General features: G+C 38.4%; 1 protein-coding gene across 4 annotated transcripts; it reads left to right on the top strand.

The window, feature by feature from the left end:
* On the top strand, positions 1-25,578 carry TIAL1 (TIA1 cytotoxic granule associated RNA binding protein like 1). Of its 4 annotated transcripts, none has more exons than XM_006267212.4 (13): positions 1-201; positions 6,898-6,994; positions 11,904-12,053; positions 12,323-12,377; positions 12,767-12,854; positions 14,776-14,851; positions 16,780-16,888; positions 17,189-17,284; positions 17,366-17,450; positions 17,736-17,859; positions 18,348-18,487; positions 22,431-22,544; positions 25,216-25,578. In XM_006267212.4, exons 1-13 carry the CDS (start codon positions 173-175, stop codon positions 25,247-25,249), a joined length of 1,197 nt encoding a protein of 398 aa, XP_006267274.1. In that variant the 5' UTR covers positions 1-172; the 3' UTR covers positions 25,250-25,578. The 4 variants fall into 4 exon arrangements, with proteins under 4 accessions (XP_006267274.1, XP_059586060.1, XP_059586061.1 ...); XM_059730077.1 differs by having other exon boundaries at positions 22,431-22,522; XM_059730078.1 differs by having other exon boundaries at positions 11,955-12,053; positions 22,431-22,522.
* Positions 25,579-26,329: the final 751 nt, after the last annotated feature.

Below are 26,329 nucleotides of genomic sequence, written 5' to 3' on the forward strand. Positions count from 1 at the left end.
CGGCGGCCATTTTGTGCTGCTGCTACTGCTACTGCTGCTGCCTCCCTGTCCCGCTCGGGCTGCGGAGCCGGGGGCGAGACGGAGCGCGGGGCGCCGGGGCCCTCACCCGCACCTTCCCGCCGCGCGCCGGAGCCCCCCAGCGCCCGCCTGCCCCGGCTGCGGGCGCACCAGTATGGAAGACGACGGGCAGCCCAGGACCCTGTGAGTGAGGCTGGACCGGGCCGGGCCGGGCCGCGGCGGGGGAGGGGGGGTCCTTTGGGTCGGTTCAGGGGGCCCCGGGCGCTGTGCGAGCGGGGCCCGGGCTGGGCTGGGCTGGGGACGGCGGTGTCTCGGGCCAGGCCCGGCGCGCGCTGGGTTGTGCAAGCAGCAGGGCCGAGAGCCTGCCCCGAGCGAGTTGGGGAATCAGATCCCTCTCGCCAGTGGGTTTTGCTGCGAAGTGATGACTCAGCCCGTGTAGTTCGTCCCGGGTAATTATGGGGCTCTTCTTTTCTTTCCCTCCAAACCTCCGCTTTGGTTGGATTCACGTCGCTCTCTTTTGGCACCGCTGTAACCGCCGGCCCCTTCGGACGAGCTTTGGGGGAAAGGGCGCGACTGCCCCGATGGGCTCAGGGGACGCTTGCTATTTTTATTTATGTTTTTTTGGCAAGGAGGGAGAAAGCCTCAAAGATATTTTTAAATATCTCCGTTGCGGCGAACCAGATTCGTTCCGACTTTCCCGGAAGTTTTCTTTCTTAAGAATAAAAATAGGAGAGAGAGCCTATGTTAAGGTGGTGCCATTTCTAAAGGAACCTGCTTTGTTAAGTGCTAGCGAACAGACTTCATACCGACCCTGGGAAGTTTAGACATGAAGTATTGGCGTTTTCCAGCTGGAGAAGGAAATAAGAGAGAAATCTTAAACGTGTTTTGGTTTCTGCCCCCGAAGCTGAGCGAGTGACGGGGAGGCATCGTGCAGTGACCTAGTTTAACCCATAGTCAGTTTAATTGTTCTGTTGACAAGGGGGGGAAAAAAAAATCACATTTGTACTAAGATGTCTGAAACCTCACACCCACAAGAGAGGAGCTTGAGTTCTCACTTGTGATGATACCGGTTTCATTTATGAAAGTAAAGTGAGGTGGTGTGTTGTTTTTTAATTGCAAGGATTTTTCTTGAACGTGCAGAACGTAGAACTGAAATAATTCTGAGCCTAAAATGATATAATTGTTATTGCTCAGTTGAAAGAAACAGGCCTTTTTAAGCTTACCAGCTTGGATGGTAATATTCATGACTTTTCATTGAAACAAAAAGTTTACTGGATCCAAATGATAGTACTACATACAGAAGTCTTTAAATAGTCTCTGCCCCTTTTTTAAAAACAGGTAGACTAGTTATTTTATCTTTTTGAAAACTCGCATGATTATAGGGCCAATAAAATAATAATAATAATAATAAGCATAGGAAAGCTTATGCATCTCTGATTTAGTTAGTTTATAAGGTACAGATCTACCCTTTCTTCTGCCAGTAAAATAAGTATTACTGTTCTGTGCCCCGGTAGCATTTCAGCTGTTGGAGAATCTGCAGCTTCAAGTGTTCCCTTCTGCTGCTGTTACACCCTTTGTTGATAGGAAGTTTTTCTCCCAAAGCCATCTGTGAGCCAATATTTTAATTGGCAGAAAACTCCTGACAGGATTAAATGCCAAGTCATTTGTCTCAAATATGCATTATGTTCAATATTCATTTTCTTTGCAGTATTCTAAATGGTGTCAGGTTGCTTTCTGCTGTGTAGTGATGCTTTTGTCATGGCTTAAGACACCTGAAAGTTCTTAAGTCTGGGAAATCCATGTCGCCCTCTTTCTGTCTTTATTTCATAGTTGGTAGGCTTTTCTATACATGTGAACAATACTTGGCTTATTGTGCACAAGAGTCCAATAACCTGTTATTTCTTTTATAACCCTCAACATGACAGTGTAAAGAAGAGAGAACTTTTGTTTGTTGCTATACAGTGACACTTGGATTCTGAACAGCACCTTCAACATTCATTGTTGTATAATGAAAAGATTCTTGAACCATGTATGCCATGCTAATTGAGACTAAAATTAGTTTTCTGCTTAGAGTTTAATAAGAGATATTAAGTTAGAAAAAATGAAATAAAATTCAGATCCTCAAATGCTTTTTGATAAGACTATTCTTGGACTTCATGTTATTATTTCTTGTCGTGGAAATATTAGTTGGAGTCGGACTTGTTACTGTGGATGCCATCAGATCCTTATCCATCATCACAAGTGATAGAAACCAAAGTCCTGTTTTGGACTGCCAATAATTTCAACACTTTTTAGGGTGCAAAAAGAGCAGTCCTAAAATTGTGCATTTTTTATGTTAGCTGTCTTGGGGAAAGTTGCCTGTATACACTGAGCCCCTGTGCCCCACCCTCCAATAATATGTTTAGTGGTGTGGAATCTGGTTCTGTGGGTATGAAGTTGAGACGGTTAAGTTTGAATCCTAAATTCAATTTTGAGCCAAGCCACAGAGATGAAATGTAACTTCTTCTCATTCAAAGTCTCCTATAGACTGTGTCCATTTTTGGAAGGTACCGGGAATTTCCTAGGCATTGCTTTTCTTTTTTTCTTGCACTTCACTAGGAGTGTTGATTTATGTCACCCTCTTACCAAGTCAGAGATGTAGTAGCAGTATTTCTGGGAAAACTTTGTTAGACCTCTTGTTCTACTAAAGGTAGAAGTTGCCTCTTTTTTCCTCTTCTGTTGTCTCTACGTTACTAAAGACACATTATGCTTCCTCAGGGTAGTACCTGGAAGAACTCATTCAGGTCAAAAAGGAATAGTTATAAATGTAGCTGGTGTCCTCACCTGTCTAGTGGACAATAAAAAATGTTGACTATGCAAAGAACTCTTTTTTTCCATTTGAGTTTGATGCTAGGTCTAGTATATATGGCTCGGTTCCAGTTTCTAGTTGTGTGCATCTGAAAAATTCAAAATACAGTGCATTGAAACATACATATTAGATTATATAAAAATTACTTCTAGTTTATAATGATAAACTGCCTATTATTAATGTGACATTTAAGTGACTAACACCTGTAGCACTGAACACACAAATATTAATATGTATGTAAAGCTATAATGTTCTCTGAGTTGATGTCTCGTTAAGTAAGGAGACAGGCTATGTGAGCATAGTAACTGCCTTTTTTCTATTATATTGTGTGGTTTTGCAAATTTTAATCGTCATATCCCATGGCCAATATCAGAGTGAGGCTTGAAAGGCCATCCAGTAGTATTCTATAAGCACTTGTGTTTTCCCAAACATCATATTGCATAGTACTACAAATTCATGTGTTATATTCTAATTATGTAATATAAAATTTAACATTCACTGTACTAGCACAGTTAGGATTAAAATTTTGGCCCCTGCCAGCTGGATGGTTACAAGTCATTGGTTGTGATTTTAACATGAACCTGGAAAACATAAGGCTTTCTTTTCTAAGGTTTTGCATATCTATCTTATCCTGTTTAATTGAAGTATACAAGTACTTTACACAAAGGTATTTGATCCATTGATCTTGCTCACAGATCATCATAGTACCTTACCTGTATGGACAAGTAATAATACAGGCTACAGTTAAAAAGCTCTGAAATCATTAGCAAGGTTGAATCTTCACCTTCAACTTGCTCTGGATATATGACTGTCTAGAAATTATAGCTTCTTTTTAGATGCTAGACTGAGAGTGTATAATACTGTAGCACAGATTGGTCTCAGAAACAGATACTGCAGTTTCAGACATGTAGATAGCCTTAGTTGCTTTTGTCTGCTTGAGTGTTCTCTTAACTTTTTGCTTTAGTGATACTATCTATAACTTTGTAATACTAATATTATAGTATAGTGATGAAACCATCTATGTATATGTACAATTTAAAAAAAATTCCTTCTTGAGCCACTACACTATTAAACTTCCTTCAGATCTAGGAATAAGTTGGCCCAAAATAGTATTTGAGAGACCTGCGCACATGCACAAACCCCTGACATGAATTGTTGCACATTCTTAAAATCATGTTGAAAAAGGTGAATTGTAAACTATTTTAAAATTATTTTCTGGGGTTGGTTAAATTTAGTAGGGAGTAAAAATTATACTATGACTAGAAGAATGACTTTTCAGTTTTTTCAGCATGAAAGGAATTCCATAAATGATTCTTCATAGTTTTTTATATTGTTAGTATACACTTTTGAATGTGAATGGAGCTCTCCCTCTTTCTGTATTGCAGACAGTTTCTCTTACCCCATTCCCTTGCCTGAATTTTCAGTGGAAGTGAGGCCAACATTACTTCATTGTATTTACTCACATGTTTGTGCAGCAGCAGTTGATGACAGATAATGTAGTCTATTTGGGAATGATATTAGCTTCTAGTACTGCATAGCCAGCAGAGGAAACAAATACTAGCTATAGTTCCTATATTAAAAAGGGTATAGTGGCTATAGTAAAAAAAAAAGTATGGCTATTTCTTGACAAGGATTCTTTTTACATGTCTAGAACTTTATTTTATTCTACCAAGATCCCAACATTTAAATTTTGTGTTTAAAATGAATGTGTTTTCTCCCCACTTGGTGAATCATTAATAATCTTTGTTAGGAAGCCTTATTTGCAATTTTGAGGCTCAAATGCAGATTAATGTATAAACACTGAGCGCAATGGTAGGTGTGGTCTGAAATGAAGCAAAGCAAAATGACTTAATCTTTACTGGTGTATGTTTAGGAAGATTGACAAAGTAATTCATATTGATGTGGCTATGTAACCCAGAAGAAAATTTTGTTTCAGTTCAGTAAAATGGATCATATTTATAGACAGTGGTGCAAAAAATAGTACTGGAAATTGAAATTCAGTTTGTTTGCATCTGGCTACTGTATAATTTTCTATATCGTCAAAGAAAGAATCCAGGTTTCTGGTTTATCTGAATATCTTTCAAGTTTTACTGAACAAAATTTTGTGAACCCCCTTAGTTTTGAAAGATTACCTGGGGTAATCTTGTACTACCTTCTGTTTTAACTGTGCATGGCATATTAGTATGTTATTTTGTATCCAGGCAATGCCATTTAAGAAATTCTAGATTCCAGTTTAAAGTTCAGACTTCCCTGTGACACTTTGAAGGGAGAAAAAAGTTTGCTTTTTACAAAACAATACTTTAGCACTGTATTAAATCTGTGCTTTTTTCTCTTGTTAGCATGCTCATGCAAGAACTAAGTTATATTGATTTATTGGAGTTGCTGTAAAAGAAGGAAATAACACTGGGAGAGTTTTTTCCCCCAAGTTTTCTGAGGCAACAGACAAAGGAAATAATGTGAATGTAAAAGTACCTTGTAAAGCAGAATTTCGTTTTACATGAGATGCAAGTATTTCTTAGGATGATACCTTTTATTGAACCAACTGCATAGTTGGGATAGAGTTAGACAAGGTTTCAAATGAATGCAAGGCAGTCTTCCCTTCATTTTGGAAGACTGCCTTGCATTCATTTGAAAGCTTGTCTAATTCTCCCAACTATGCAGTTGGTCCAATAAAAGGTATCACTTAAGAAATCCTTTCCTCTTGCATAATTCCTGAACCATTACGGCTACCACATGACTTCAGTTTTACCCAGGCTAAGGCAGATTGCTTTACATTTGTTTGGGGGTTGTAACTTTTTAAATAAAGACTTCCAACTTTTATTTACAGTACTGTGATATTTGGACCTTTTTATCAATATGGCTTAAACTTAATAGTGACTTTAAAAATGGCAGATCACCAGATGTTTTTGTTACTAACACACTTGAATCCTTAACATTATGACAGTTTTGTTACCTTTAAATCAGACTAAGTGAATGTTGTTCTATTTTTAAATTAGTAGGTTTAGTGACAAATACCATTTTAATACTTACCTAATACCATTTTACAGTTCATAAGTTCCATTCCAAATCTTTCTGCTTTTAATTGTTGAAAGATGATTTGAGTTTGAAAGTGTGGATTTTTATCACTTGTTTCTATAACCTGATCTTATCTTTATGTGAATGAATTCTAGATTTCTTGTTGATTTAAAATTCTGAAGAAAGTAGATTTAGCTTCTTATTGTGTTGGAGTATGTGTCAGTAGCTATAGACATTTTTTTTCACCTAAAATTGATAATAGGTTTTAAGTTGAGATTTTTGCATGAAGGTTATATAAATATTAAAAGGTTCCTGAGCTTTAAAAAGGAACCAGTTGGAAAAATAGGATTATTAGTAATATTACAATTACTTCTGGTCAAAACTTGTAATAGTTAATAGTCTCTTGCCCTTGCTTTGCAATTCAGTCAAATGAAACCTTGCTAATGTAAGACACCTTTAACATTGGGTTGTTGGATGTTTTTTGTTACCCCCCTCCCTGTCTTCTACTTCCCTCCCCCCCTCCCTTCCCCAAATGCTAGTTGTAAGAGAATAGAAAAATTGAGTGCTCTAATTGTGAGGTAATTTGTCACCTTAACTTGTTCCTGAAAATTACAAGAAATATGTTATGTGCTGTTATTGGAAATATAAAATAATCACTTCTGAAGAAGTGGTAAAATATGATTTAAATGTCTGCCCCCTACATGGGTTCTCCCAACATGTTTGCACAATACACTTCCTTCTGTTTTTGAATTTTCATGCTAGTAAAAATAATATTAAGTATTGCATAACTACTTCCAGTTCCGTGATCTAAGTTGCATGGAAAGTGTTACTGTTTAGGAAATGTGTAAAGTTCGAAATAATGTGTATTAAGTTATTCTGCAAATCCTGTATTTTGTTCAGGTTAGGATATTTAAAAAGAGCTTTTACATGGAAGATAAAAGGGATTAAAATATCCATCTAAATATGACAACATAAGATGCTAGATTTTAAAATACTGTTTCTTTTTTTTTATGTAGCTATGTAGGAAACCTCTCCAGAGATGTAACTGAAGTACTAATACTTCAATTATTCAGCCAGATTGGACCGTGCAAAAGCTGTAAAATGATTACAGAGGTAAGGCTTTCAATATCTAATGGCATCAAATACAGTATAACTTATTAGTACAAAAATACAGAAGATAGATAGGATTTGGAGGATCTCTCTGTACTGCTTGTTTGCTTGGCAAACTATATTTGGTTTTGTAGGACTGTAGTTATTGAAGGGGGCATCCATGTACCATTGATTCCGTTCCCTGCTACTGCAAGAATCTGTCCTATAATTTTTCATTAAATCAAGTTCCATTTGAAAAGTAGGTTTGAAGGGTTTTTTTTTTCTTTTTTCTTTTCCTTCATTACTCATACTGGAAAGTTGTTTCAGAACCTTGCGCCTTTGATGGTCAGAGACGTTTCTGAATTTTTAGTCTAAACTTATTTACAGCCAATGTATGCTGATTTGTTCTTGTCCAAATATTATATTTTAGCTTAAATAGCTCCTCTTTCTCCTTAAGTGTTTTACTTCTGTGATGTATTTAAATGTAGCAGTCATATCCCACTCTGCCTTTATTTTGCTTTTCTAGACAAACCCATTCCTTTTAGTGTCCTTTAAATGTTTAGGCATTCCATTTACCTGACATTGCTACTCAGTGTCTGCACCTGTTCCAGTCTGAGCAAGTAGGGTCTCATTTGCCCCTTTCATTGCTTCATCATACTTGCATCTCAAGTAATCCCGGGGTCAACTAGTATACTGATTCTTCTCCTTGGTTGTCTCTAAATGATGACTTCCCAGTTAAGAGGGAGTACTCTTTATATTTTATTGTACTGGGATGTGTCTTAAGCGGGGAAGTTGATTTTGTTTTCCCTGTTCTGAACAGAAGTATTGAGATTCTGTAAAATGGTTATTGTGAGTTTTCCTTCTCTTTCGTCCAGGAGTCTCATGGAGGGGAGAGGTGAAGTCTAGCCAGGCAGACTGGGGTGGGGATGCACTGATGTGATGGCACCCCAATTCCTGTTCCATCCAGAGTTTAAAACCAGTTCCCTTGCAGCCACAGTGGCATTTCTGTTGAGGCAGTGTGGAGGGAATCAATTTGTGCCTCAATCTACTTGATTCTTGCTAATTGCTCTTCACTCATGGATCTTAACAATGCTCTCATTTTTAATGATCCACTAATCAATCCTTTCTTCAGCAGTTTTCCTGTGCATTAGCTATTCCTGGTCTTTCTCTTGCTCACTCTCTCCACTGCCTTGCAGACTATGTTTTAGTTATTTACAAATCTGGATCTGCCCATGGAGTCCAGGCTTCAGCAATAGCTATAGTAGCGGTTTTTGGCTGAGCAGCCAAGAGCTGCTTACAGCTCAGCTGTGAAAGAGTTAAAACTGTAGCTTTTACGTGAATGGTAAATTGAGACTGAATGAGCTGACGGTTGGGCTCTGTCTATGCTCTCTGCAGCTATAACTCTAGAAAAATCTTTTTCTTCATTCTCCCTTTCTAGAAAATAGTCTCTCGCTTATTTGGGGCATGTGATTTTTTTGGAAAATATGGTAACCAAAACTTCTGCCAAGCTGTGTGACTTGGTTTTTTGTACTATCAAATTCCATTTCTATTACTCCAGTCCTCAAGGTTATCCACGGTTTACTGTATGGTAATCTCATCTTTAGTATATTGACATTGCTTCCTAACTTTGTGTTTTTAGCAAACTTCACCAGCATGCTCTTTTTATACTATAGTCTTTTTATACTAATGAAAATACTTAATAAAATCAGTCCTAAGACAGATCCTTATTAATATAACCCCCTTTAGTATAACCTCTTTCCTGTGCGATAACTCCCTTTTGAGTGAAGCATGTTGCCATTTCTTCTTGAGCTATTTCCTTACTCACCTCACAGTCAGCTATTAACTAATTATTAATTTATCACACCACTCTGGCAGATGCTTTACTCCAGTCCAAATAGATAAGATCTGATGCATTTTTGCTGTCTAAATTAAAATCAGTTACCTTGGGTTAGGTTCTTACCACTATCCATGACTGACAACTGTTGTTAGTTTGTACTCAAAGGTGGCAGATTTTGTTGCCATATAATCTTTGGCTAGGAAGTATCTTTTCCCTAATTTTCAACTGTTGTCATGATTGAATATTGGCACTATTTGGTATCTTAAAAATGAGATAAGGATTACTAGCACTACAAAAACAGTAATCCAGGAATTCTAGTTTAATATTTTAATATCCATAGATATAACATTAAAAATTCTGTGTGTGGGGCCTTTGTCTGTCTGTCTGTAATGCTTTATTTATACTCTGACTGGTTGTCTGAAACAACCAACCAGAGTGCTCCAAGAATGGTTTGGACAGGAGGTGGCGGCAGCGCGCTGCCATGACAGTGGCAGTGGAGTGGGGGGCGAGGCCAGCAGCACTGGCCTCGCTGCCCTGCCCTGATCCTTGGAGCCAGGGGCTGCAGCATCCTGGGTGCCCTGAGATCTTTTCAAGGGTTCCATGGAGTCCCATGTGTAAATTTGGTACTGTTAAGTATGATTTACAAGATAAGTCACAGAAATTTCAAATAGGAATCATAGTGCTAAAAAACACTCTGACCTGTTCAGTTCTTTGCAATAAAAGAATTGCTCTACTATTTTTCTGTAGTCAGAAATGTGTAAGAATGAAGAGCTGGCATTTTCCACAATGTTCCATGAGTCTAACAAGTGGTCTTTCAAGGCCAAAAAGGTTAAGGACTCACAATGACATGTTATATAAATCCTAATCTTTGTAAAGTCTAAAGAATTTTTGTGGTTTAGTAAAGTCTTTCTTGTGGAAAGGCCTAATTCAAGATCTACCTAAGACCATAGGTGGCTTAAAATTGTGTTTGTTCTCCTCAGTCCCTGTTTTGGTCCTTGAAAATGAAGTACACAGTAAAAGTTCAAGACTTTCTTCTCTAGAACTAGAATGGCACTGCATTGACAAATTTTATACAGTTTACAGCTTTCACAACACTTGCCCATGTCCTTGCTTTTAATAAGTGCTTATTGCTCGTCTTTTCTTGGATGCTAAACTAGCTCTTTTGAGGTGTGATTTCTCAAGTCCTCCTCACCAATGCTCCTCGCCTCCACCAGTCAGGATGGCACTGAATAATTCCTTCCAAACCAGTGTGTAGTTTTCTTCCAAGGCATGTTACCCTTATTTCCTGTTACCTGCTTCCTTTTTCTTTTTGTAGACCTGGCCTAAAATGTCAAGTGTTTGAAGATTTGAGGTGTCCACCTTGGGACTCATTGAAAGGGCTTGTTTTTTTCCATAGGGTAGATGCTGCATACTTTTAATGAATTGGGTCCCTTCAAGTTATCTTGAATTGGACACCCAAAACTGGAGTACCAAAAATTATGTTGAAAGATTCCACTTCTGTTTCAGTGTTAAGCAGTACCCTGGAAATATGACCCCTTTAAAATGAGTAAAAATGGGACGGGTATATTTTATTTTCACCCTGATATACCCCTGCTTCACACTTTGCAGCTGACTCTCCATCAGTGAAGAGCAACTCAGTTCTGAGAGGTTTTTAAAGGGCTTTTCCTGCCCCCTTAATGGTGATCCTGCATGTCTGTCAAGTGTTAATAGATTTCTGCATATACGTCCAGCTAGAAACTATATTGCGACATTTTGTATAAAAGCCAAAATTTCTTTGTATTCTGACTCTCGTTTGCTGACATGGTTGGGGAAGATTCTCTCATGCACAAAGTGGGCTGTTATCAGTTAAAAACCTGAATTTTCCTGTGCATGAGAGAGCAGTCTCCCAATTTTGTTTTAAATTAGCTGGTTTATGAGCTCTTTGAACCTGGGTCATAAATATCTCTAATGCCAATATCCCAGTTCTTACCACTTGATTAACTTTCCTTTCATTTTAATATTGCTGCTTTTCTTTAATATAATTTAGGCCAGGTACAAACGTTACACTTTTCCAGTATAAGTGATTGGAAACCGGTTCAGTGCGCACAACCAGTCTCTCTACCCATAACAGAACAGAAGTTGGGTGTGCACAGGCTGATTTAAAAATGGTGGAAAGATTTTTGCTCCTGCCCCACTGCCAAAGGGCAAATGTGTGTTTCTGCCACTTACAGAAAACCAAGATTGTAACTGAAATTGATTCTGCCTCTGGTTTTTTGAATGTCTGTACCTAATCACAGTGATTTTTATGCTGTTAGCTGTTTGCTGTTTGTTAAAAGGCTGACAGTTTGGAACAGATCATACTGTTTTTCTCCACTGTGTATGTAGAAAGTCTACAAGGTTTTTGTTTGCATCTGCCTTTTTAAGATTAGGAATTCAGGTATCACCTACTGTATCTCTTCTGGCAGACAGGATGCTTGGAAAACCGTGCATGTATGACATCACTGGTATCAGGAGAGAGAAACTTGAGCTGAAGTGTGGGAAAGGACTTTTTAATCGGTGTTAAACTTCATTTTGCATCTTGATGAGTTTGTAAAATTTGGCATTGTCCCTTACTGGGGCTGAGAGAGCTCCAGCTCTGGTTCAGTGATCTACCAAAGAATGTTCAGGCAAATGAGGGAAAGTCTTGTTAAACAGGAGGAAGGATAACACAAATTTAGAGACCGTATGGGGAGAACACTAAGCTTTTCAGGCTTTTTATACACGATAAAGAAGCAGAGAATGCCCTAAATCCATGTTTTCCCTATCACAGATCATTGCTAAGGTAATTTTAAGTTTCGGGGCGGGGGGGTGTAACTTAAACTTTTTATCCCTTTTGTGAAAATCATTTAAAAAAAAAAAACAACAAGTTTTATCTGGCACATCCTGTATTTTTCCTCTAAAACTAAACTTTCAAAAATGACTGGATCTTTAAAAAACAAAACAAAACAAAAAAAAACCTAAATTGGTCCAGTTTACACTAGTAAAATGTTATTTCAAAGGCTATTTCATAAACTGATGCAGTATCATTCTTAAAATTTCTAGCTATAAGTAATATATTTTCCTGGATTTTCTTCTCAGCAACCCGATAGCAGAAGGGTCAACTCTTCTGTTGGATTTTCTGTTTTGCAGCATACAAGCAATGACCCTTATTGCTTTGTGGAATTTTATGAACACAGAGATGCAGCTGCTGCATTAGCTGCTATGAATGGGAGAAAAATTTTGGGAAAGGTAAGTTGGATATTAATAGCTGAGATTTAAGAAAAAATAACAATGTAAAATATTTAAATTATTAAGTGAATAACTTCAGTGAAGATCATTTTGAACATTTGTATCCTGTATTTAGTTAAGAAATGTCTGTATGCTGTGGTAATTGAAAATCTGATGCTTCCTGTTATAGAAGGATTTGTACTGCTTTAACCCTTGTAACTTGCCTTTGAATGAGTTTACAATGTGCAGTAGTTTTATGAATTTATACTAAAACTTACACTTATTTTCAGGAGGTCAAAGTAAACTGGGCAACAACACCAAGTAGCCAGAAAAAAGATACATCCAGTAAGTAATGCAGTGTTACATTACAAAATATCTGTATAGAAATATAGTTGCAGTCACAAATACATCTAAATGAAATTGTTTCCCTCACCATCAAGTGTTTTCATAGCAGAAACACTAAGATTTGTGGCATCCCTTCCCATCAAGTGTTTTCATAGCAAAAATACTAAGATTTGTGGCATTTTACTTACTAATTCTCCCTGTTTCTTGCTCTGCTTTGCAAATTGGGAAACTCAGATGGAAAGTTTAAATTGCTGCTGAACATCAAATGGAATATGGGTGTTCCTGGCTTCCCAGTGCTCAGCTCAAAGTATCTTTTTCTGAGAAGGGCGTAAGGATTTAAATTACTAGATAACAGTTAAATATTTGATTAGTAAATCCTTTATTTTCAGATCACTTCCATGTGTTTGTTGGGGATTTAAGTCCAGAAATAACAACAGAAGACATCAAGTCAGCATTTGCTCCTTTTGGTAAAATATCGTAAGTATCATGATCAATACTGCAAACATCACATGAGGGAGAATTATAATAAGTTTGCTTCTTTCTAAAATGATATTTCTTCATCTCTTTCAGATTATTTCTCTGTGTGATAAGAGTTTATATTGGGTGGGCAGTGAGAAGTGTTACATTTCATCTTGTGTTTTGCATGTTTGTAAATACAGTAAATGAATTTTGTGCGCCAATTTGTCTTCACTTAGTTGAAAGCAGTATGCTTTTAACCTGATTTTATATGCTAAGTTCCGTCATATTTCTAATCAAACAGTTAATAAAGCAATACTTCTTTAGCATAAATAATATTTGTTCAACTTTTGTGTGCAGAATAGTGACTCGGGCAAATTTCAAGGGGTGTATACTGAATCTAAAATTTGCATAGGTAACAGAAAAGCAGTTAATTTAGGGTATAATTCTGTGATACAGCTGGTATAACTAGTAGCGTTTAAGTTGTGAACATGTCTTGTTAAAAACAAAAATCCTCAAGTATGAAAACTTTCCAGTTTTTAGGAGGGGATAAATTAAAAGTTACAATATGTCAGTGGAAGAATGTTGTGTTTACAGTACTATGCACACTTCTACCAGTTGAGAGAAATCTTTAAAGTTTTCATAGCTATTATATTTGAAATCATATTTCAAAATATATGCTTTAATTGAACATTGCAAGAACCCTTGTGAGTGCTAAAGTATGTGTGTCTTTAAGTTAGCTACTTCAAAAAAAAAGTACGTTAATCTCCGTATATCTTCTCTCTTAAAATCCTTAAAGTTACACGTGAACATTTTTATACTATTTTGCCGAAATATATTTCTAAAAAAAAAATTCTCATTTTTCTCTTGTTGTTCTGTACGCTTATTTTTAAATGAACCATAAACCTTATTTCTTACCTTCTGCTATTTTGTTTACTTTGCTTTTTATCTCTAAATGTGGTAAGTAGTATTGTTTAAAAATCAATATAAAAAGAATATACAGGCTTCTGTTTCTCAATCTATATTTATACCTGAGACCTGCAGTTTTTCTAAAGTCCAAGTCACAATTAAAAGTAATAGCATTCTGGTTATTTTGCAGAATTGCTCATAAGAATGGACAGGATCTTGAAGGCTAACTGCAAGGAACTGTGCACACTGGAACTCAGTTGTAGATTTTTTCTCATTTCTATTTATTCTTATTATACATTATTTATATATACATATTTTAGTATTTACATTTTAACATTCTATATTCAGTGCAGTTCTATATTTCCAATCATTTTAACTTACTCACTAAAAATTTCTGTGTAAATTTGTTGTTTTCGTACTGGTGTGCTTAGCATTGTTGTTAGTTTTATTCTCCTTTCTTAAATTTCTGAAAATGTCAATTTTTCAAAATTTACAGCTGCCCAAACTCCAAAATGATGGTAGAGAATTGACCAAGAAAAATAAAGAAATCTGTTAACAGGCCATGTATGCCTTTTAATTCCTATTTTTTTTCCTCTTTTTCAATTTTTTAATATTTCATATATTTTGTATCACTAGGCAGAAGACATTTAACTATTTAGAGAATGCATGGTAAAGTAGATAGAATTGTTACAGTAATATTATAGAACAGTAAACCTTAGACGACCCTAGCCAATAGAATATTAGAAAAGGAAACTGTTCCTTTTTAAACTTCACAATTTGAACATTTTAGTTTTAGTCAGTATAGGTTATGTGGATAGGTTGCATGTTTATTACATGTTATTTTTTGTCCTACTGCTTTTTTCTAACAGGTAAAGAGGCAATAGGGAGAGTTCAGGAATGACTATAGTTTTAGGGATAACTGAATTTATAAGAGAAAAAAATTATGCTCACAATACAGTGTGTGTGGTTCCTTTTAGTTTTTATTTCAAAGGTTAATAATATTTCCCTCATATAGCTGTGCTTCTTTTCACAGGGATGCACGGGTAGTTAAAGATATGGCAACTGGAAAATCAAAAGGCTATGGCTTTGTATCATTTTATAACAAACTGGTGAGTAGTCGCATTGCAGTTTTAAACTTAATCTCTAGTTGGAGCAATATTCATACAGATCACTCATTAAATGAACAGCAGTTTGAATTATTTTGAATACCTAAGAAAGGAGTTGAGTGTGGTTGCACATACTGACCCCATCAATTTAATGTTACCAGTTTGGGTAACTTTACAGGCATGTTAAAAAAAACAAAAGTCCCTTTTGTGATACCTTTACCCAGAGGCTGGGTTTCTACTGAAATTTAACTGAGTTAGGAGAAGTAGTGAAATTGACTTTGACAGTATAAACACGGTGCCAGTAGCAACTTCCATCAACTTGAAACTTGGTATTTTTGGAGATAAATAGGAGTTGATTGTTTTATACTAAATTCTTCAGTTAAGTCCCCCACCTAAAAAAAAAAAAACACAACCCCCCTCCCCCCCCCCCCAAAACCCTTGCTATTCATGGATTCGCGATTCGCGTTTTTGAATATTTGCGGTGCGCCACGGCAACCCACGCTGTTTCCTTGCGCAGCGTGATGACACTTTGATACTTTTACATTCAGTATGTTGTAGTGTCAGCTAAGGGTTTTATTAGAGCAGGGAATAAAATGCTAGTTAGCATTTTATTGGAATTACTGTCTCCATCCTGTTTATCCTAGCCTATTATCGGTACAGTACAGTATTTGTGGATTTGCCCATTCACAGGGATCTCTAGAACTTATCCCCCGCGAATGACAAGGGTCTCCTGTAACAACCCCCCCCCCCCCCCAAAAAAAAAAAACCCACCAAAAAAAACCCCCAACAAGAATTCAGGTGTTTTTCTTCTTTTTCATAGGAGCTAAAGCTCTTGCAGTTCAGTTATATTTTCTCCTAAGAGAAAATTAATTATTCTAAAATGACTTGGTTCTTCTCGGATATCTCCCCCTTCCTGTATCATATTTAAGACTCTCACTCTTGCCTTAAGGGACTTTGGGCCCAACCCTGCAAGGTGTTTAGTGACTGTTCTTTGTGGGAGAGAAAGTAGTTAGAACCTCTTGAAAGTGTTTAGCGCACTGCAGGGTCAGTAATCTGTTGCTGCCCTTCCTTTTCTCTTTAAATTCCTCCCAGCCTTTTATGCTACTTTTTCTCACTTTCTTTGCATTGCATCATCTTTATAACATTAGGGAGATCCTACTAGACCCTTAAAGAACCTTTCAACTTGTGCATGCACTGCTTCTCTATTAAAAAAAATCATTCTCACAATTAACTTCTGTTGATAATGGTTATTAGTGGTGATCCCCAGTATAAGTAGTGTCTGCACTTACCGTACAGTTCAACCTTTGTCTTGTGTTTCATAGCAGAGCCTCAGGATTGAAGAAAGGCCATGCACTTATCTGAATTCAATTAAAAAATGTTGCTTAAGTACACTACACTTTCAATGCTGTGGTATTAGCAGCTCTTAAAATGACTACTTCCCCTCATTATTCAAGGCTTCCAAGCAGCCCTTTCACAGCTGCTTCCCCTTTACTCTTCATCCAGTTAAATGGAATATAATTACAAGATGGATACAATTACTGTGCAGTTAACCACAGGAGTTCAGTTAAGTTACAAAGTAGAAAGTGGGCCTGAAAAAGATGCTTTGTATTTGAGTGGTTTATCTGGTTAACCAATATGCAGATAACCAGAGTTGGTTACAGTGCAAGCCATAAGCATTAAACCTGGACTCGCAACATGTTAAGCATTATTGCCATGTATCAGGTAAGTGGAGAACTCCTGTACTGCAGCTTTTTATGCTGAAACTTCTTTATCTTGAATGTTGGATAAACTTGAGTAGTAAGTGGTCTTGCTTTTGTGTGTAAATTGATCCTAATGACAACTAAGTTAATTCTCAGAAGTAATAGGCTGTATGCACTTTGTCACCTCTCTTGTTTACACTTACTGAAATTTTTAAAATTTTACTCCTTCAGGATGCAGAAAACGCAATTGTGCACATGGGAGGCCAGTGGTTGGGAGGCCGTCAGATTAGAACTAACTGGGCAACACGAAAACCACCAGCACCTAAAAGTACACAAGAAAGTAAGACTTCATATGTTATCCTATTTTTTGCTCTTCAGTATATATGGACTGTTTAGTATCAACTACGTAACATTTTTGTTTAGGAGTAGCCTAACAACCAAATTCACTTCATTCCTAATTCAAAATATTTGACGTTCAGCCCTTAAATAATAAAGGCCTCGTGAATCAAGTCCACTGTAGGTTTTTTCCACTGATTTTTTTCCTTTGAAAATGTAGGATGCATATGCCAAATGTATAATTCTGTACAAAATAATTGAAAACAGATTCGAGCCTTCTGTGTTTTTTTCCTTCTAAATATAGATAGCACAAAACAACTGAGATTTGAAGATGTAGTAAATCAGTCAAGTCCAAAAAATTGTACTGTTTACTGTGGAGGAATTGCCTCTGGATTAACAGGTATTATTACTTCACTCATTTTTTTGTTTTTTGTTCTTTTTGTGCACCAAAACCACTAATAAAACATTGCATCTATTGTAGATCAACTTATGAGACAAACATTTTCACCATTCGGACAGATCATGGAAATAAGAGTTTTTCCAGAGAAAGGTTACTCATTTGTCAGGTAAGGCTATTACTGAAAATGTAGTTATTGTTTAATTTCTTACATGCATCATATCTTCAATGTGTATTTGAAGATACTCCAAATACTGTCACTGTTGAAGTATATGTTCATAGGAAAATTTGGAGCTTTAAACATCTCATTATGCATTTGGATCTCAGAAGATGAAGGCCTATAAACTGTCATAGTTGAAACAAGCTACGTCCATTTACTGCGATAGTGGCTTTTAACGTTAAATTAAAACTTTGTCAGAGTAGTATGGGCTTCATTTCTGTTTGTCCTCTCTAGGTTTTCAACCCACGAAAGTGCTGCACATGCAATTGTTTCAGTTAATGGAACTACGATTGAAGGACATGTTGTTAAATGCTATTGGGGTAAAGAATCCCCTGACATGACTAAAAACTTCCAACAGGTAACTAAAATTTAACCTATTAGGAAAATTAGTTTAGTGTTTCACAGAAACAATGGAGTGTAAAAACTGATGTGCTCCTATAGATGACCCTCACTAGTTTGTGAATCATTCTGAATTAGATAGTAAAGTTCTTAGTGAAATCGCATGTTTAGTCATCTTTGTTTATGTAACCTAGTTGATCAGGTTGGGCTTGTGGTTTTGCTAAAATATCACGTCTGTATGACTCAAGTGTGGGAGTGACTTTGGGGGTAAAAAATCTAGTTGTTATAGTTATGAGGACTAGGTAAAGCTCCAGCTAACTAGTTTAATAATGCAACCTTAATTTTAATTCCAGTATTGCAGAAGCAATTTTTTTTTCCTTATTTTTCTGTTAAAACTAAAAAACTGATTTCAGCCAGGATAGTTAATTCCATAGGTTAAATATTTGATCTTGTCAGTAAACATATAACTTACGCTGTCCATAGAACCATAATTTTTTTTTTCCTTAGGTGGACTACAGTCAGTGGGGACAGTGGAGTCAAGTGTATGGAAATCCTCAGCAGTATGGGCAATACATGGCTAACGGGTGGCAAGTACCATCATATGGAATGTATGGCCAAGCATGGAATCAACAGGGATTTGGAGTAGAGTAAGTAGTTATACATGTCTTGAAAGCTTGAAAAATATACTTCTAAAATACTTCTAGGAATTCTAGATCTGCAGTGCTCCCCACTTCAGGATTCTTAGCATCAGCGCTGATCTTGGCTTAAGCTTTGCAAGCCAAGGTCTGTGTGTTGAGAAGTTTAAGTCTTCTGGAGAGAGTGCTGGAGCACTGAGACTTAAACTTCATTTAGTGTGCTGTGCACAAGAACTTTCCAAGATTAAAGGTGGCTTCTATTCTTGACTTTGTGACTATGCCAGAGCTTTCTGAAACTTGAGTTGGAAAACTTGAAGATGGACTTCTGGGCATTGAAAAAATCTGTAGCTTAGGGTATTTGTAAGGAATTGTAATGCTGTGTGATTCAGAACCATTTATTTGATCAGATGCTAACTGAGGGCTAACAGCTGTGTGTCTGACTCTTTTTTTTATATCCTTTACACAAGATTTATAAAGTTGCAAGTTCAAATTGTCTTAATTGTATAACATCTTTACTGCAGTACTGCTCAAAATATGGCCTGTGGGCCAGTTCCAGCCTACAGAGCTGGGTCATTCAGTCTGTGGGTCTCCCATGAGTCTGAAAGTTTGGCAGTGTGAATTGATGAGGTTCTTTGAGCTCTGCAGCAGTTGATGCTGCCCCTGCTCCAACACCACTACGTTTTTTTGGACTTGGGGGGAGCCCCATGGACTAGATAACATTGCCCTGGCATGCAGCCCATTCATTCAGCACACTTGCCAGAAACATTAAGCACCATTGCTTTACAGGACTTGACAGTAGCATTTTCACCACGGACTTGCTAGCATTCTTCTTCCCACCAAAGCACTTAAGTTATGCCCATCTTTTTTGTCTTATGGCTGATGTTGACTGGAATGTCATAGTTCTAGGAGCATCGTGTTAACTCCTGCTACAAAATCAGTTAAGGTCACCTTTGCTATGCACCACTGTTTTTCTTCATGAAAAACTTCAGTTTATTGAAGTAGCTACAGGCTGACTGTTGTAGTGTTATTTCCATTTAAAATAAAACCATAGAAACTTCTTTAAGTTTGTAGAACAGCATGTAGGAGCTGCATCAGGCTTTTATGTAATAGCTGCATTCCCTTGCTGTATAGAGAACTGTTGAATTAAATTTTTTTTCGATGCTATATCCTGTTGTAATTTTTCTCCTACTTAATAGGAAAAGTGCGGTATAAATTACTGACTTGGTAACATTAAGTTGCACTGAAGGGGCTAACAGCTGTTTAAAGGAATTGAATAATGACTCTTGTGAGTTAAACAAGGTTGCCAGGAAAACTTAGTTTTAACATGTAATGGGTAGGTAGGCCTGTGCAAATTGGGAAGTATTCGATTTGGATTCAGCCGATTCAGAGGACACTGACTCGATTCGGTGAGTCGAATTACTGTCCCCATTCAATTTGGCTGAATTGGAATCAGAGATTTGGTGCTGATTCGGATCGGCCGGGGAGAGGCAGGCACATCCAGGCGGCTGCAGGTTCTCCCACAGCTCCTCCAGCTGTGCCTGCCTCTCCTCAGGTGGGGGGAGCTGTGAGAGAAGCCTCCATGGCTGCCGTGCCCGGCCCCACCCCCTGCCTGACCCCAGCCTAGTCCTGGCACTTAAAAAGTCCCACACTCACTGGGTGCCGCAGAGGTTGTGGGGGCTCTGGGGCATCCTGGCAGAGCCCCTGCCCCTGATGGCCCTCCTGACTGGCCCCAGCAGGAATAAAAAAACAAAATAAAACCCAAAAAAACAAAACCTTATCTCACTCACTGGCAGTGGGGACTCTGGGGCCACATGGGAGAGCCCCCCAGCACAGTCACCACTCCCCAATCCCCCTACCCATCCCCAACATACCAGCGATTTAAAGGGGGAAAAAAAAGCCCTGCACTCACTGGCTGGAGCTGCAGTGATTGGGGCCTCTGGGTACTCGTGGCAGAACCCCCTTGCGCAGGGAGGCAGTGGGGATTGTCCCATCCCGCCTGGCACCTGCACAGCAGCTGCCTCACGCTGCGGATGCAGCGCACCTCAGCAGGGCACCGCACACTGTCTGGGAGCTGGGGTAGCTCCACATGTCAGTGGAGCCCGGCACTTCACGGCCCCAGCACCCTGCCAAGCCCTGCTGCACCCATGCCATGCTGCCCCGCTTTGCACGGGGGTAGGGGCACTGCCACGAGTGCCCAGAGGCCCTGTCACTGCTGCCAGAGCTGGTGAATGCAGGGCTTTTTTTTTTTAATTGCTGGAATGCTGGGACTGGGCAGTGGGGGAGTGCGGCGGTCTCTGCCACGTGGCCCCAGAGCCCCCACAACTGCTGATAGTGCTGGTGAGTGCATAGATTCATAGATGTTAGGGTCGGAAGGGACCTCAATAGATCATCGAGTCCGACCCCCTGCATAGGCAGGAAAGAGTGCTGGGTCTAGATGACCCCAGATAGATACTTATCTAACCTCCTCTTGAAGACCCCCAGGGTAGGGGAGAGCACCACCTCCCTTGGGAGCCCGTTCCAGACCTTGGCCACTCGAACTGTGAAGAAGTTCTTCCTAATGTCCAATCTAAATCTGCTCTCTGCTAGCTTGTGACCATTATTTCTTGTAACCCCCGGGGGCGCCTTGGTGAATAAAACCTCACCAATTCCCTTCTGTGCTCCCGTGATGAATTTAACCTGCATGCAGGTTTTTTGTGTTTTGTTTGTTTTTTGATTCCTGGGCTGCCTGGGGGGGGGGGAGCATCAGGGGCAGGGCTGGGGAGGGAGCAGTGATCGGGGAGCAGGGGCTGTGCGAAGGGTCTCTGCCAGGATGCCTCAGAGCCTCCACAGCCCCTGCTGCAGCTGGTGAGTGCGGGGATTTTTTTTTCTTTCTTCTAAAGTGCCGGGACTAGGCTGAGGCCAGGCAGGACTACCATGGGGGCTTCTTCCACAGCTCCCCCTGTCCAGGGAGAGGCAGGCACAACTGGAGGAACCGTGGGAGAACCTGTGGCTGCCTGGCTGTGCCTGCCTCTCCCCAGCCGATCCAAATCTCTTTTGAATCCATTCAGAAGCGTTTGATTCAACTCGGACCTTTTAATGGGTCTCTCGATTAGATTCGGCCGCTGAATTGGTCCGAATCTCCTCCGAATCGAATCGGCGACTGAAGCTTCTCACAGCTCTAGTAATGGGTATAATTAAGATGGACTAAGCACTAACTGTATTCAAGTATTCAAATCATGCCTTTTTGTACCTGTGGAGAATAGTGGCCTGTGCAGGCGTTCTTTCCTGGCAGTGCAAATTTCCCAGAAATTTGCAGCACTGGAAGTCTTAGTGAGAGGGGCAGTGTGCCGGTGTTCCAGCCTGCAGCTGCTGCTGCCCCTGCTCCCTGCACATTCCCAGACAAGGGTGACCCTCATCCCCGAGAAGGGTGAAGCAGCAGCTGTCCCCCTCACCACTGCTGCCACACTGGGTTTAGCCTGGTCTGGGGAATGTGAGGGGAAACCATTACCTGTTGTTACTTTCCTCCCAGCAACCAGGAAGAGTAGAGCATCTTCTCTAATCCTCCATTCCTCCCTCCCCACACTGGGGTCACCTTTGTCAGGGGATGGCAGGAGAAGCGTTTTCTCCCAGGAGGAGCAGTGCAGGAGAAATGTTACAGGCACTGATTCCTGAACGTATTTACATGCACAGGAAAGATCTTCCTCAAGTTGCTTCAAAAGAAACTGCATGAACACTAACACTCCTAGTTTCTAGGAGGACAAATGAATGCTGGTCCATACTCCCAAGTTGTTGGCTTTTGTTTAAGAGCCAGGCACAGTTTAGGACTTTAAAACTTGCTACCCTCTGTATGCTCTCTTATATGAAGACATTAGGGATTTTTCTTGTACTCACCAGGAGTTAAAATGTAACAGAAGCAATATCAGATGTTGTATCTCTTTATTCATAAAGTTGACTTTTCATTTTGTCTTTTCTCAAGCCAATCTACATCTGCTGCCTGGATGGGTGGATTTGGTGCTCAGCCTGCCCAGGGACAAGGTGCTCCTGTAATACCTAACCAAGCTGGATATGGTATGGCAAGCTACCAAACACAGTGAGCTGGAACTCTGTTTAAAAGTGTGTATTTCATGATAGGCTTCAGTTTCCAGTGACACTCTGAGGACTGGAATGTAGACACCGGAAAAAGAAAATATTTATTTTAAAAAATGGAAATGTTTGGAACCTTTAGCACAGCTTTGCTTTGGTGAAGGACACAAATGTCTTCTAGTTCTGCCTTTTTAAGTTTTTGTTCATGATGGATATGAACATGTTTTTTCTTTGTGTACAAAAACTAAAATAAAGTCAATAAAGACAATTCTGACTACAAATTTTGATATAGTAGAACAAATGGCTAATGCATTTGATCTTTAGATTACCATTCCATTTTTTTGTTCTGTCTTCAGTGTTTTACATCACTGTGCTTTTTAAGAGAAATGACATTTGAAATACAGTAAGTGGTTTTTAGTTGAACATACATCCTGAAATTAACTGTGGACCAACCATCACACCCGGTAAGACAGTATTGCTTTTTCAACTAATATGAAGATATCACTCAGAAATCATATGTAGCCATGAAGTTATTTTTTAAAAATATTTAATTTTCTATATGCTTTAGAGAAACAGAAATTTAGTTCAGTAAGGGGTGAAAAACAGTACTGTCTGAATTATGAGTGAACTTTTGCTGTCCACATTCAGGCACATACTAAAACATTTTGAATCTGGTTTACTTATTAAAACTAAGTCATTTTGCATTTAATTTTGAGAAGCAAAATGTTTTTGCAAGTATGATGTTTGTATTAAGTCAGGCAGACATACTTAAGCTTTTACATAAAGTTTGAAGGCTACACATTGTAAATATTTCATAATTACAATGTTTCAAAAGCATGCTTAAACATAGAAGTAGCAATGTAATTATTCAGAGTAATACTTAATATACTCTACTGCTTTATGCAGTAGATTGACAAGAATGTGCAAGACTGACATTTCCAAAGTTGGCTATTATGTAAAGTTACATAAATTACTATACAGAGAGCCTTAATTTTAATTTCATAAATCCTTAATGCATCACCTTTTGTCACTAGAAATCTGAATTTTTTGCTTTTCATTATTTGGTATGTAAATACCTTGGTTAACAACCTTGTAAACTGATTTCAAGGTTAATATAAGTTGTATAGTATCTTGAGTGTTTTGAAAAATCTTGATGTTTTTTAAGTCTAGAAATATTTTGCCCAAGAATTTTTTAACAAGATTGTTAAAACATCTTATTTTAGAAGATATTCAATGTGCCATTTGGTAAATGGAGATGCAGTTGAAACAGTACACTGAGTTGTGACTTATTTTTAATTAAAGTTTTTGTCTTCATGGGTGGTTTGCATGTGACGAACCTGTACAGAGGCTGGGTTGTTTGTGTACTGAGTGTGTAAATGGATAAATCATGAAGATGTTTAAATGGTATACTTGGGTTATTTCTGAATTATTTTATGGATACATTGATATAAACTGCCTCAATAAATTTGAAGTTGAAAATGAATGTAAGTTAGATACAAGTACTGTCTCTTACCTGTGACAGCTAGGGGGTGCACGTGTTTCAGCAGTATACCTGAATACTCTGAGACAGGCACTGTGATATAAAAGTGTAGGACATGCTACAATAGTCCAGTGAAGTAAACTTGCATAAAAAATGGAATGTTGCTCACAATTTTGGATTACAGTTTTGAAAGTGTTTGAGAATTTCTGCATTTTAGTACATTCTGTGTGTTTTTTCAAGGTAGAATAGGACTTTGAAATGGAAGGTTGCAGTTTAACACTACAAATCTAGCCAAGTTTTATAACTGATTACACATCTAAATGCTTTAGAAAATCAGGTGATTCCTTTGGGCTTTTTTTTCCCTCTGCTTATAGCACCTTACCTCTTAGGTCAGGTTGACGGGGAGAAGTTTTGAAAGAACATCTTATCAGTGGGCTAAATTATACCTGCAGGAACATACATGCAACTGTGATGGGCACCTTAGGCATGCAATAATGACTGAAGTCAGTGTGAAACCACAAGTGCTTGTGATGGCAGAACTTGGCCCTTTATTTCTCTTTGCTTCTTCTTTACAGTGTACTTACTATTGTTCTGCTGAAGCTAGAAATCTCGTCTATAAGAATCTTGCATTTCTATAAATTTTGTGTATATATGTATATCTTTTAAGCGAGGATCGGCTATACATTGTAGTTTGGAAATTTTCACAGACAAGTCTGAATTTTTATAATGCTTACCTGGTAAAAGGAAACTAAACCTTTCATGGGTCATCAGAGACATGAATTTGCAAATTATTTTAGGGTTTATATCTTTCACTATCATGTGAAGTGTGGGGTTTCTACTTATTTCTAGGTGTGGAAATAACTTAAGTAGTAAAACTATTGATGTGTTCTGGCTGTATGCTGTGATTTTTGAGCACGGCTCTTTCATGAGTTTACTGAATATTTAGATGCTGTGGGTGTATTGCCACAAATACTCAATGAAAAGTGGGCATAAAGCTAAGCCAGTGATTCTTCAAGATTTAAATATGCAGAACTGTCTGGTTGAAATGAGAAGAGCAATATGTCCACTGTGAAAATGGGCTCTAGCTGACCTGTGTTGTAGGAGGATGAGACGCATGATATCCTTATCTCTCCGTTAAGTTAGGTTGCTTCCAACTGTTTTTATACATCTTTTCTTTAACAGTGATATTTCTTTGCAGACTATTCAAGCTACAAGAGTTTCCCGTGTCTTGAGGCTTGTAATTCTGTAGCACTGTGAAGAAGAATTAATGCTTTGATTGAGAAGAAAGCAATAGAATTCATAAGTGCATCACTGACAGTTTAATTTTTTGGCACCAAAGAGCCTCTTGAACCATATTGCTTTTTCGAATGATGCTGTTACACTGTTGTAATCTGACACGCTCTAGCTGCAGCAATCGACCATTACCTAACCCCTTGCCACTAGGATTTGGATTTCAGAAATCATTGATTTATCATGGCTGACATTGGTGGGGCAACCTTAAGCAAGGTTGTAATCCACATTTGCAGAAAATGTTTCAATAAAAGCAAACTATGATAAATTGCTTATCCTGTTTTGTCATTCATTAAATTCTTCTTCCTTTACAGTAAATTGATAGCAAGTACACAAGATCTGAGTTTTGTAAACTATGCATTTGTATAAGATGCATACAACTTAAAGTAAATTTTTTATTTCATGCGAAATGCAATGTTGAAATATTTAGTTGCTGAGTTTGAAGTTGTATTCAGAACTCTTACTCCTGCCTCCTTCTGCATATTAATTCTGAAACTCTTCAAATATATATATATCTCAATCAGCCAATTGCCCAGCAAGAATGACGGGTGAGAAGGGGGCTGGGATAGAGTGCTGCCACTTAACGCCCCATGCCGCTGCTCTTCTGCCTCTTGCAGGGAGAGGGATGGGGGAGCCGAGGCCAACGCTGCTGGCCCCCCACCCTCTGTCTGACCCTCGGCACTGCTTTGGGATCATGGCGGCGCTCCCCCACACTTGGAGCACTCTGACTGTTTCCGTCAGCCAATTAGAGCGAGAATAAAGTGTGACAAACGGACATAGGCTTTTATAAAAATATATATATATATATATATATGTGTGTGTGTGTGTGTGTGTGTGTGTGTGTATGTGTATAGATACATATATATAATACAAATTTTGATCTGCAGGATGTCCTTTTTCATTCATTTATGAAGGCTTTGAGACAGCTTCGTTGTCAAACCACTTCTCCCATCTCGTTCACATATTTTTGTAGCAAATGAAGCAGTCAACAGAAAATAGTATAGTTATCTATTTAAGACTTC

The sequence above is a fragment of the Alligator mississippiensis genome, chromosome 6 (assembly GCF_030867095.1).
Source record: "Alligator mississippiensis isolate rAllMis1 chromosome 6, rAllMis1, whole genome shotgun sequence".
NCBI classification, from domain to species: Eukaryota; Metazoa; Chordata; order Crocodylia; family Alligatoridae; genus Alligator; species Alligator mississippiensis.